Source organism: Ictalurus punctatus, chromosome 8, assembly GCF_001660625.3.
Source record: "Ictalurus punctatus breed USDA103 chromosome 8, Coco_2.0, whole genome shotgun sequence".
NCBI lineage: Eukaryota > Metazoa > Chordata > Actinopteri > Siluriformes > Ictaluridae > Ictalurus > Ictalurus punctatus.
Genome location: NC_030423.2, coordinates 16,887,735 through 16,901,402, shown reverse-complemented (window position 1 = coordinate 16,901,402; position 13,668 = coordinate 16,887,735). Strand labels below are relative to the sequence as shown.

At 38.6% G+C, this 13,668-nt stretch overlaps 1 protein-coding gene across 1 annotated transcript; it reads left to right on the top strand.

Annotated features, from left to right (window-relative positions):
• Positions 1 to 5,797: 5,797 nt before the first annotated feature.
• Positions 5,798 to 13,233, top strand: chrm2b (cholinergic receptor, muscarinic 2b). The gene is made up of 3 exons (XM_017473965.3): positions 5,798 to 6,202; positions 8,523 to 9,396; positions 10,349 to 13,233. Exons 2-3 carry the CDS (start codon positions 8,526 to 8,528, stop codon positions 10,891 to 10,893), a joined length of 1,416 nt encoding a protein of 471 aa, XP_017329454.1. The 5' UTR covers positions 5,798 to 6,202; positions 8,523 to 8,525; the 3' UTR covers positions 10,894 to 13,233.
• Positions 13,234 to 13,668: the final 435 nt, after the last annotated feature.

Here is a 13,668-nt window from a genome sequence, read left to right as displayed (position 1 = left end):
GTTTTTGTCTTTCACCCTCTGATTGACTAACCGCTCACATGAGCCTCATTAATACTGTGAACAGTGATTAGCTCGGGGAGTTAGTGGAGCCTTGTCATATTGTTGTCTTTCTTTAGTAGTTCATTGAACTTTACAATGAATTATTGTTTTGTTTTTGGTCATAACTAGCCCTGATGAGATTAGCCCTGAAAGAGATAAGATTAGGGTTAGATACCTATACAATAAATAATAGTTTTTTTTATAAGTATGCACTAATAGGATATTGAATATTGGTATTAGACTAATACTGACCTAAAAATGTAATCCCGCTGTATTTGACATGTTTTTCAGTCCAAGCCACTGACATGTTGTAAATGAGTGAAGTTGACTCGCCGAACCCAGATTTTGCATATGATTTCATATAACTTGGCAACATAAGCTTGCAGATATCAGTGTTGCAGTTATATTGACTGTCAGCTGATACACTCAGCTCTGATATCAGTATTGTATCAAAAAGACAACAAAGGATCATTGCATGCTTAGCAGCAAACATGTAATAAATATATACTCTACGAAAGACGGTCCTAACCCCTTCAGACTACAAACACTGTCAGTGGGAAGATGCCCTCAAGAGGACATATTTTTGTACCTATAGCAACAAATGAATGTAATGTACTGTTGAAACATGCCTAAAAGACCACTGTTGTACATTTATGTGTACATTTAAGAAGAGGAAAATACATTTTATTTATTTATAACATTTATTTATTTATTTTGAACAGAGTAGATAATGTATGCTATATGTCTACAATCCACATCATTATTGTGACTATTGAGATCTTTTATGTTCACTTCGGCAGGGCACCATGTACACACACATTCACACCTAGGGGCAAATTAGTGTAGCCAGTCTGCCTGCATGCATGTTTTGGACAGTGGAAAGAAGAAAAAATGTAAAATATATAAAAACCAGCCTGACTGCTAAGTTCCCCAAAACTATACATATCCCTTTGAGTGCTAAATTCCCTAAACACAAATATAAATACCCCGTCACTGCCAAATTCCAAAAGTAAATACTGCCTGATTACTAAATTCCCCCAAACAAAAAAAAGGCCCCTAACCTTGCTATTGAATACCATAGCAACATCGTAGCAACAACCAAGAACACCTAGCAACAACTTGTCAACACTCTAGCAACCATCTGGAATACCACAGCATGACCCTTGCAACACCCTAAGAGCTACCTGGTATATCAAAGCAGCTGTCTAGCGATACCCTAGCAAACACCTGGAATACCTTAGCACAGCCCTAGCACCATACTTCCAAACTTTGCTCTTTATTTATTTATTTATTTATTTATTTATTTATCTATTTTCATCTCTTTACAAGCACTGTGTATTTCAATCAGGAAATGGCAATCTTCTTCTTCTTGAGGGTTTGATACCTGCCACGGTCCTGTGTGTGTGGAGTATGCATGTTCTCCCCATGCTTCAGGGGTTTCCTCTGGGTACTCTGGTTTCCTCCCCCAGTCCAAAGACATGCACTGTAGGCTGACTGGAATGTCCAAAAAGTGTCCGTAGTGAGTGAATTTGTGTGTGATAGTGCCCTGCGATGGTCCAGGGTGTCCCTCGCCTTGTGCCCTGAGATAGGCTCCAGGTTCCCCGTGGCCCAGTAGGATAAGCAGTACAGAAAATGGATGGATTATTATTATTACTATTATTGTGTGGGGGCACCAGATGTTTTACAAATATAGTGTATTATATCTTTGCGCATGGATGGTGGAAATAGTGTCTAGTTTACTATAATTTGTAAAAATAAATAAATAAATAAATACATTTAAAAATCTGATGTTACAGATGAAAATCACACTCGTCCAATCTGACCTTTGAAATATCTGACTAGGTTCGCTTTTGCTTTGCTGTTACCTGTTCATCAATGACTGTTAGTCATTATTAGATTCGCAGATTAGTCGTTTTAAACTCGTACAACAGCACCACACAGTGGAAATATGAGGAAATGCAGTCTGAATTCGCATTACGATCATACAAACTTTCCACGGGAGAATTCCACAGTCATCCAAAATCAAGACTTTTCATTTGCTAATAATGATAAATGCTGCTAAACTGGAATATGGCATCAATTAGAAAACATCAAATGAACATGCAATTCTGTTCAATAGATGCACTGATATAGGTATAATATAGGTCCCTTTTTTTTTAACCCAGAATACTCAGTGAATGTCAGGTTTTGCACTCAGTTGCACCCCATTTACAGGAGTCAGTCTTCAAGGTCCACTGTTCCATCCCAATCATTATGTTCTACAAGAACTTGGTGATACTTACACTGCGTCTACCTGTCGGACAAACTACCCATCTTTGCTCATGCTGTACATTCTCTCATAACCTTATGTGTGTGATAGATAGATAGATGAGAGAGAGAGAGAGTTGGGGGGGTGTCTTGGTCCATATATTCATATATCTTTGCCATGTGTATTTTGTTTATGGCAATAGCTGTATTTCATCTACTCAGCGCAGATCTTTCCCATAGCCTATATGTGCATTATCCATACAACCTTTACTGAACAAACAACAGAAAACCACATCAACAAACATGGCTGGTTCTATATGAAAAGGTCTCCTCAATGCACAGTAATACAATCTCATCAACTCATAAAACTTGACAGTTTTTATTCCACGTCTGATTGAATCCTTTTGGCACTTAGAATTGAGACACATTCATTTAACTCTGTTGACACTAACTGTTAGCTGTTTAACTGTTAACACTAACTGCCGAAGGAACTGACCCATGACGTCAACAACTGACACACAATAGGATATTCACTATAAAAAAAAAAAAAGGGTGGAACACTATGTTCACTTACTATTCTACTATTCAAGGGATTGTGGGATTGTGGGTAGCAAGAATTTGACTCATGGCACAGCAAAGAAGTCAAGCTGGTTTCAATTGAATGCAAACGTGTTGTTTAGATTATGGGCACAGACTACATAATAATAGCACAAATAGTGTATGTTTTATTCTTCTGTATTCTGCACACTGCAAAAATGATCCTTGGTGTGATGCTATATTTTATAGTGTATGTTCAAAATCCTAATAGCACATGGGCTATATTTTGCCTATAGCCTTACAGTAGCCTTGTCCTTTCTGGTGGCAGTTTAAATTCAAACTTTGTGAAAGCTCTAGCTACCAAACTTTGTTGTAGCAATAATCCCGTCAGTATTTGATTAACAGACTTTGTTATCATATGCAGTGGTAAGGCCTACTTATAATGATCTAACGTTTACCAGAGATGATTTCTAAATTTACCAAACCAGTGTTAGTAAAAAAGGAAATGGAAATAGATAGATAGATAGATAGATAGATAGATAGATAGATAGATAGATAGATAGATAGATAGATAGATAAATAGACTTTATTGATCCTGTGAAGGAAAATGTTAAATGTTGTTGATGAGCCTTTGAAGCAAGCAAGCCATGAAAACTGTCCTGAAGTAATTGTGGCATGCCGTGCAAAATGGGCTTTACACAACAAATGATGAACAAAACTATTTTGAATAATTGCTGCAGGTCAGTAAATAAATTCCTTTGTTTCATAAACAAAAATCTCTCCATAACCTCCAGCTAAAATTCTTTATTGGAGATCCCTCAACTCCTCTCCCAACCTCTTATATAGTACTTGGGTGAGTACAGCTTTTTCTTTAGTGAGCACATATACAGGTCTGTATAATTGCACACAGTTGATTAGCTTGGGATTTCAAGACATCAAATAATGTGTACAGTGTACAAGCATAATGTTTAGGTCAGTTTAGTGGATGCACTGTGTGTGTTTCTAGGATTTATAGTTATGATTATTTCACTAAATTATGTACAACTAGATGTTTGGGTTGTAGTGGTATTGATCTAAAATCCCTCCAGAGGTTTCAGTGTAGAATTACAGCAAACCACTCTCCACACAGATCATTACTCTCAGACGACCCTAATAAAGCCTGTCTGGAAATTTCGAGAGTGGCGGCAGGCCAAGAAACACTGTAGTTTGCACTCAAAATGTGAATTAAACAATTCATGTGGGTAATATAACATTTGAAGTACTTTGTCCTGTAATGCGCAACAAAACTGTTAAATGGAAATACATTTGCCATCACAAAAAAATAATAATCATGTGGGCTGGACACCCTGCTGAAAAAAACAATAGAAACCACCACAGAAATTCTAATGGTTTATCAGCTAACCATTAAAATCATTACCATTACCATTGTTGGTCCTTGATGTTATGCATCAGACATAACATGCCACCAATAGAAGGCAATGACTTACCAGTAGAGACCCACAGAGATCATTACAGTTTCCATTCAAAACTTTCAAATTCCCATTATAACCATTAAATCCATTATAAATTCTATGAGGGTTTCAATTGTTTTTTTGTTTTTTTTTCAGCAGGGAAGTAGGTGTATTGGTAGTGTTTGTGGCTGGGGAATGGAGAGTCCCTCCTTTTTTTTTTTCTTTATGCCCCAGGGAAGTAGGTGTATTGGTAGTGTTTGTGGCTGGGGAATGGAGAGTCCCTCCTTTTTTTTTTTTCTTTATGCCCCAACACTATAAATATTTGTGCACGGGCCTAATAGATAGAGATCACACCATGTCATGTCCTTTGCAAGTGATTTATTTGGCCAATAAAATAAAATATACAATTTGTCCTCTATCTGTCCACTGTCCATACATGGCTTTGTCTTAACAACTGTCCATCCTCATTATTTAATGTCATGCATTGATCTGCTCCTTAATCCTTCATTCTTACCAAGTGCGTAACTCAATTGCAGCATTCGTGGAAGTAGCTTGGCATCCAGACTGCTCCATGACTGTCTACAGCTTGCAACAACTCCAAGGCCATGCTGAAGAGTTTACTGATGGAGAGCAGGACCCTGTCTTGTGTCTCAGGCCTTGTAATGAGGTGTTTGGACAGCTCACTTTGACAAACTTTCCACTGTGCAGCTGGCATTCCTCAGCATGGCTTCAACCTATTTTTCCATCGAGCAAATTTGGGCGTGGGACAAATCCCTGCCCAGCCTTCTGTCGCTGTATGGTTTACTTGATTAATGAGGGAGGAATAAACACTGGAACCACTCTAATGTTGGTTAACTCACATTTAGTTACGATATTATAGACACTGTGGTGCTTGTTGAAGCTCTACTTAAGGACCAGATACAATAAGTTATAAACCCTGGGCCAAGATTCACACCCATCTTTGCATGAAATAAACACACATCTCTTCTCAATCAGTAATTAACTTTTGCTAGCTAGCCTACTTTTCATAGTAATACTGGTCTGTTCAAGATCTTCACAAACCAGTGTTTATAGGTGTGTGTTGTCCAAGGACATTTCTGTGGCCAATAAAACAACCTTGCTTTTATCATTCAAAGATGCACAGCAGGCCGGTCATACTAAACAGTTCCGCAGAAATCATTCTGCAGAAAGGCCGCCATTCCTAAGGCATCAGAGATGTGTTACTTGTCACAATGAAGTTCAGCAATAGAGACTAATGCCAAATACACCCAAAAGACCTGAACAGGTCGGTCAAGCAGATGAAAAGACATGTTAAAATTCCCAGGCAGCAAGGACACTTACTGGGAGATAAATGTAATGTATGTTAAGCAAAATTAGGTTCACCTACAGGTCCAAATGAGAGAGAGACACACAAAGAGACACAAACAGAGAGAGAGAGAGAGAGAGAGAGAGAGAGAGAGAGAGAGAGAGAGAGAGAGAGAGAGAGAGAGAGTAAAAAGTTCGTCTGAGGAATATAACTGCCTTATACAGTACATATAGAGCTTATTTGTTTTTTTTTAAAAAGGTAACTTGAACCGGAAAGGACGTCCTGTTTACGAAATTCAAGCTAAAGTTCAGGCTAAGTTCACTACGCTATCCGTGGTGCTGAGAACGCGAGAGTGGAAAGAAAGGTAAAGGAAGTCATGGCTGTGTTGCCTTGGAGTGGAGGTCTGTTTCTACGCCCCCAGACGTTATGTCCACACCCGCAAACTCTCCGAGAGCTTCACTTCATTCACCGCCATTAAGAAAGAGACAGGACACGCACCACAACCTACACACCAGAAAACCCCGCTAAACCCCGGACTGAGGTGAAAAGATGGGTGTTAGTATATTTAACATTACCGACTACGTTTGCTCTGAAATGGACGGCTGAATTTGTGCGAGAGAAGGTAAATACATGGGGCATGAAGGGGGGAAATATTATTTGATAACTCTGTAATTAGGTGTTTTGGCTCGATATCTGACTGTTAGTCTGTTTAAATAAACGAAAATATACTGCAGAAAAGTACACAGTGTCATTAATAACTTGATCATGTAGCTGAGGCTGGAAATACACCCTCAGAAAAAAACAAAAAGTACTCAAATTTAACTGGACTTTTCCTATTCACTTGGGTGGTATCCTCAAAGGTACACAATTTGTACCTTTACACAGTAATGTGACTGCAGTTTATCTGTAAAATGTTTAAGGTACACAAATAGACCATGAGAACCACTCTTTTACCTTTATTCAGATTTTAGATTAACACTTTAAAGGTACATTACATGCACCTTTCCAGGTAAAACATACACACTAAAAGTGAGCAGAGCCGGGTCGAGCTGTACCGTCCAGTGGAAAAATGCCATAACTGTACAAAATGTGTACCTACACTCCAGGGTACAACCACAATAAAAGGTACACCTAAGTACACTAAGTACCTTTTTTTGTCTGAGAGGTCTGTGAGATCAGGTTTAAACGTATAATGTAAACTTACAAGTTATTTAACATAATTATTTATTAAACATAAATATAGTTAATATAGTTTTAGTATTATTTTAAATGTTTCACTTCTTTTACAATTAATATATTTTATTTCATTGTATTTCTATTCTTAACTACAAACTGTTCATAGAGCTTTTTTTTTTTTGTAGATTTATGTTTTTGCAATTTGAGAATTACTGTTAGTGTCAATAGCCGACTATTTCTAAAGCAGCAAACAGTCAAGCTAAAAATGTCTAAAGGAGTGCACACACACACACACACACACACACACACACACACACACTTTCATAACACGTTTAACACAGAGAACAAATTTTATATCCATTTCTTATTTTGCAATTCTTTGCCACACTGCTGAGATATTTCTCACATTACTGATCACCAACCCAGAACATGCTGCAGAGATGACAACTGTTAAAAAGGGCTTGTGCAATTAAATAATAATAAAAAAAAGAACACTTTAACCCAGGTTTCACATTCACAATACGCCTACAAGATAAGCCTACAAGTTGTTTTAGCGCTTTATCATCATAACATCCCAACAGTGTTGTTTTCTTTCATTAACACTGAACCTTTTACTGGGAATAAACAAAGTCAGAGTGTTGCTGAAGGTGAGGAGATTTTGTTTTAGTAATGTTGAAACATGAAGCAGCGTTATCAGTCTCACTTCAAAATGGCAGCCAGATACTAAGTGGTCCAGCAAGGTGTCAAACCTAATTCACATAGAGATGGCATTTCGCAGTAGCCTGCAATAATATTATGAGCGCTGTCTCTACCTCAACATGTCTGGTATTTCACTATTTACTTTTTGGAGATTTAGATGCCATACACAGACAAGCGGGAACCTTGGCATCTGGGCAAAGACGTGTGACTGGTTTGTCTCTGCTGACATCCGGACCTGGGAGTTCATTAATGCAAGTTGGAACTACAAGCTCAGGAGCAGTTAATGGGCTAGAAATGTATGGGGTACTTCTGAAGTCTCAGAGCTAATAAAGTCATTTCTCACACACATACACCAGAGTATTATACCGTTCTTTATGCTGTCAAGTGTCAAGTGTGGACTTGAAATCTGATGATGAACAGACTCCTTTGAAATGGTTTCCGAGGAAATCAGGCTAAGAGCATAAAAACTGTGAACATAAAGTCTTTAGAAAACACCACTTTTAATTAAATTATTCAGATTGCTGAATACAACTGTGTCACTTTTTTCGACTCAAACGGATAAAGAATATTTACTGAACAAATATAAGTCAATGTGGCAAGTATTCAAATCATATCTGAATGTATACTCTTATCCTGTCACATCTGAAGCTAAAATATTGTTTGTGTGAAAATGGCCTGTTTATAAATGGTTGCGATATATGACTTTAAAGAGCTTAACTGTACACCTCTGTCACTTTTCCATGTTTCCTGGCACCCCATTTAAACACACATTCACACACCTGGTCTCTCTTGACTTGATAGCAATCTGGCGCCAAGCTGCACAAAGGAAATAAATATAACATCAGGCAGTCACTGTTTGAAAAGATCATTTGTTTGGCAAACAGACTCCCCCATATACACACACACTCCCTCTCTCACTTTTCTCTCGCTTAGCAATATGGGGAGTACCAAGCATTAATGTAGGACATTTTTGCAGTTATTAATTTCTTAATTTATTGCTACCTGAAACAAAATGTACCCCCTGCATTTTTATATGTCTAACGGTCAGTCTTTATGTTTGCGTTTAGGTCATGATGAAGATCCACAGTGGTGTAAGTGTACAATCAGACCCAGGAAAGATGGACTCTAACTTAAGCCTTGCTGTATGTTTCGGCTATGGCAATAAGACGAATCCGCATGTGCAGTGTCCTTTCAAGCTGGCAGAGATGGTGCTCATTATCCTGGGATTGAGCTCTTTGAGTCTGCTTACAGTTATCGGCAATGTTCTGGTCATTGTCTCCATCAAGGTCAATAAGAGCCTCCAGACAGTTAATAACTACTTCCTCTTCAGCTTAGCATGTGCAGACCTCATCATCGGCGTGTTTTCCATGAACCTCTATACAATCTACATTGTGATTGGCTTCTGGCCTTTAGGGCCTGTCATCTGTGACCTGTGGTTGGCTCTCGACTATGTGGCGAGCAACGCCTCCGTCATGAATCTCCTCATCATCAGCTTTGACCGCTACTTCTGTGTCACCAAGCCGCTTAGCTACCCAGTCAAGAGAACGACCAGGATGGCGGGTATGATGATCGCAGCCGCCTGGATCTTGTCCTTTGTCTTGTGGGCTCCAGCCATCCTCTTCTGGCAGTTCTTCATGGGTGAGCGCACTGTGCCCAAAGCCGAATGTTACATTCAGTTCTTTTCCAATGCTGCGGTCACTTTTGGCACGGCCATCGCTGCATTCTACCTGCCTGTGGTCATCATGAGTGTGCTGTACTGGCAGATCTCCAGGGCTAGTCGCAGCCGAGTCAAAAGGAGAGACTGTCACAAGACGTCTGGGGTTAGTCAGGAGGGCAGGACTCAGGCCACTGTCTTGGCCACTGAAGAGAACAGAGAAAGGAAGAAAAGCAAGGAAGCAGACGGTTTGCAAGTACAGCACATTTGTTCCAGCACTATTATAGGTAAGACATGGAAATAACTTATCGGTGACTTTAAAATACTTTTATTGACATAGACTGGATTAAAATGTCTTCAGCCTACAGAACTTCTTTACACATACTAGCTGTCAGAAAGCATGTGTGAGAGCTTACCACTTAAATTTATAGATTGATTATAGTTAGCTAAGTCACAAATCAAGGGGTATACAACGGTCTTTTTTTAACATGGTGAGAAAATACAGTATATTCTTTGGTGTTTACTGTTGAAATTACAGTCAGGTCCATAAGTATTTGGACAGCGACACAGTTTTTGTCATTTTGCCTTTGTACACCACCACAGTGGATTCACAATAAAGCAATCGAGGTGTGATTGAAGTGTAGCCTTTATTCTTTAATTCAAGGGGTTTAACAAGAATATTGCATTAACCGTTTAGGAATTACTAATTTTTTTCAGAGTCCCCAACTGTCACAGACTCAAAAGTTGTCATGACAAATTAAGGAGATAAAAAGGTCTGGAGTTGATTCCAAGCATTGAATTTTCATAAGGTGAATGTGCATGGAAACCGTCACTATGCGGTCCAAAGAGGTGTTTTTGATTGCTTAATTTCAAATACATTGTGTTGGTGTACCGAGGCAAAACTTACGAAAAATGTATCACTGTCCAAATACTTATTGACCTGACTGTATTTCATGCAAGACGTGTATATCTGTTGCGATTTTGAAAAACTCCTAATGCTGTTCCCCCTGATCCTTTGGTGGGGTTTCACATCAGTGTTCCTTGTTTCTGCCAAAACTGCAAACAGTTTCTTGTACTTTGTTAACTGAAATGGAATTGAAATGTCCTATAAAAAATATTGATATTTGTTATTACCAAATGCATCATAAGGCTGTGATGCTGGGATAATTATGTAAATCAGATTCTGCAATAATCAAAAAAATATATAGTGTGTTATAAAAAGCATTCCTCTTGACCCAGGTGAGGACAAGGAGAGTGAAAATGACTCCACATCAGGCAGTGTCTTGGCTTCATCCAGTCCGAAAGAGGACGCGGTTTCTAATGGTGACGTTAAGAGTGCTCAAACAAAGACTCTGCCTCAAGTAAAAACAAGTTGTGCCAAACTTACTTTTTTGAGAATTCCATCGCAAGAGACCATAGGTAACAGTCCAAATCAGAACAACAGCCATCACAAGGAGAGACAGAGTCTGGTGGCTCTGATCTTCATGCCTCCGAACAAGAAAAAGAGGAAGAATGGGAGCTACAGAGAGAGGAAGGTTACAAGGACTATCATGGCTATTCTTCTGGCCTTTGTGATCACATGGACCCCTTACAATGTCATGGTGCTGATCAACACTTTCTGCTCTCGCTGCATCCCTAACTCCATGTGGGTGCTGGGCTACTGGCTTTGTTACATCAACAGCACGGTTAACCCCGCCTGCTATGCCCTGTGCAATGCCACCTTCAAGAACACCTTCAAGAAGCTGCTGTTGTGCAAGTACAAAAACATTCGCACAGTCAGATAAAACATGCATGTTTTTTACATGAAGTTATTGAGTTTAATGTAAGATTTTGGTTCCATATCCAAAAATCTCTGAGCACTCTTGCTGGATCAGAAAAACAGAAAACAGTGATGGCATTAATATGCCCTTACACCATGAGGGGCATGTCACATTCAAGTCACGTTCAGAATGTGGCTTGGAAGTGAACAGGGCTGAAAAGCTGGAGGTACCCAGCGGAAACAATTACAGCTTTGTAAAGGTTGTGTCAGTATGACTTTAAATAAAGCTAGAGCTTTGTTACGAAAAACAAGAGAAACCAATAATCATTTAAGATCATAATTCGAACCAGAACAAGTTGATGAGATTGGTCAGTCAATTATTCCTTCATTCATCTTCAGTAACCGCATTATCCTGGTCAGGGTCGTGGTGGATCTGGAGTCCATCACGGGACCACTGGGCATGAGGAAGGGATGCCAGCAGGGCACCAGCTCACACACATATGGGGGGAAACCCACAGAGCCATGAGGAGAGCATGCACAGACAGTAGCCCGAGTTTAGGATGGAACCAGGGAACTGGAGCTGAGAGGCTGCAATGCTACCCACTGCACCCACCGTGCTGCTACAGTCCATACACTTATTCATAAATAAAGACTCTCAAGCCTTGACCTAATGCATGTAATGTAGTATAGCACTATTCTAAGATAAAACTCTGATGATAAATAAAAAATGCCATGCTTTGCTCTATGAATTAATGCATACAGTGTTTATGGTTAGGTTTCTAGTTTCTGTGAAAAAACTAATATCTTTATGTGTTAAAAACCTGTATGACCATTATACCCTTAAAATATACTTCAAACATGAAGGAAGTTATTGGAGATAAAGTATTTCAGACATTTGACCTTGCTGTTATTTTGACCATGTTTGGAACAATTCCAAAATATCTGGTCAGTTCACCTGCTGGTGATAGTGATAATTAAATGTAAATCCCTCAAACATTCAACCACCTGTTCTTGAGATATCATGCTAACATATGATGCCTCCCACACTCACTGGCTGAGGCATAAAAAATTGTCCGAAGAAGCATTTAAGCAAGAAATGTTAATTGTGTAAGTTCAGTTAGTTAACAAAAACAAAACATTTATATCTTCCTATGTAAGAGCTCCTATGTTACGTGTACGTCTTCAAACTGTATAATTAGATGAGTTACTACAATTTTATATATGGATTATGTTAACAAGTTTAACACCACTTATTTATTTTAATTCCACACACAAATTTATTGAAAAATTCTATGAAACTCAATTGTTTCATATTATGACTTGAAAGAAAGCAATCCAAAATATATCCATGCATTTAGACAAATAAGATCAGGCCTTTAAAACTAATAGTACGCTATAACATTAGTTAGAGTGTGTCTGTGGTAGCCCATGTGCTGCTATGGCTGAGCTGCATTACTGGAAGATTTAGTGCATGCTGCAATTACAGCGTTTCCCTCAGTGCATTTTTCCTTTAATGGAGTTTTGTGGACGTTACTAAATGTAACTTGGCCGTGCCATGAAACGCGTTACACTTTAAAGTTGATTGGCATTTATAAACATATGCATGCGAGTACGAAGGAAAACAGCATTACTGAAACGTTTGTAAATATGCTGGGGATTTTTTTGTTCGGTTTGGCGTACACAAGAATATTTTACACACACTTTACTAAAAGTATGATAAATGAGGCCCATTGATGTTACACGCTGAGAACTCCTGGAGATTCTGAACATATTTAGCTTTGATGCGTCGGTCAGTGTGTAAATCCTTGAATTATTTGAGCTTGGAAATCCTGGGCTCAGCTGGGCATGGATAAGTAGGTCTAAAGACAAAAAAAAAAGTTTGGATAAAATTACATTTTAAATAAATAATATATTTATTTATTTTTACATTCAAATCATCCAATGCAAATGCAAAGTGGTAAACAGTGCAAGTGTGTGCTACCAAAGCCAAAACGACTTTTCACAGATTGTGAAGTGGAGGGAAAGGACAATCCTGATTTACCTGCTCACTACCATGGTGTTGTGCAATTAAAGTGAATAGATGAGTTGCGAGTTGACAATCGTGTCACAACTGTTCAAATACAGACAGATCTGTGCATGTATAGTCTTAAGTCTGCTCAGCTTGCCTACATTTACATTTTGTACACGGTGCTAACAGCATACAGGTTTGGAAGCTACTACCTTGCACTGTAACATGGATTAATAACCACCAAGTTTCACAAGCTCATTCTTCTGAACTGTTCTTGTTAATGTTTATAACGTTCATATTACACCTGTAAAAGATAAGAGATGCACCGATGTATCATCTGATAACCCGTATCAGCCGATAAAGGCTATTTTTCCCGCAATTGGTCATCTGCCGATAGTTTAAAAACATCCGATGATCAGGGCCGATTATATCCCGTCAATCAAAAGAGGGCGGGAAAACACATCAATTTCGTGCTGTGTGTAAAGATGATGTCTCTTGTGTGGTATGACGATAAAACTGCAGTTTGTAATCTCTGTAAACTCTACACTGCTAAAATTTTACAACGGACGCTGCAGCAGTGAAGCAGGAGTTTCGGTGTCAAACCTAAATTAAATTTTTTTTTGCTGCGCTGCTCGTGCAGAATTAAAGCACCAGTACACCGTTCAAAGATTTTAATGAAGATGAGTTGACAAAAAAGTATATATATATATTGCACAGAAAATTTATTTGTAGAGCAGTGTATTTCATATCCAGTTAATGTTAATATATAAAAAAGCTGATATTATATATTAC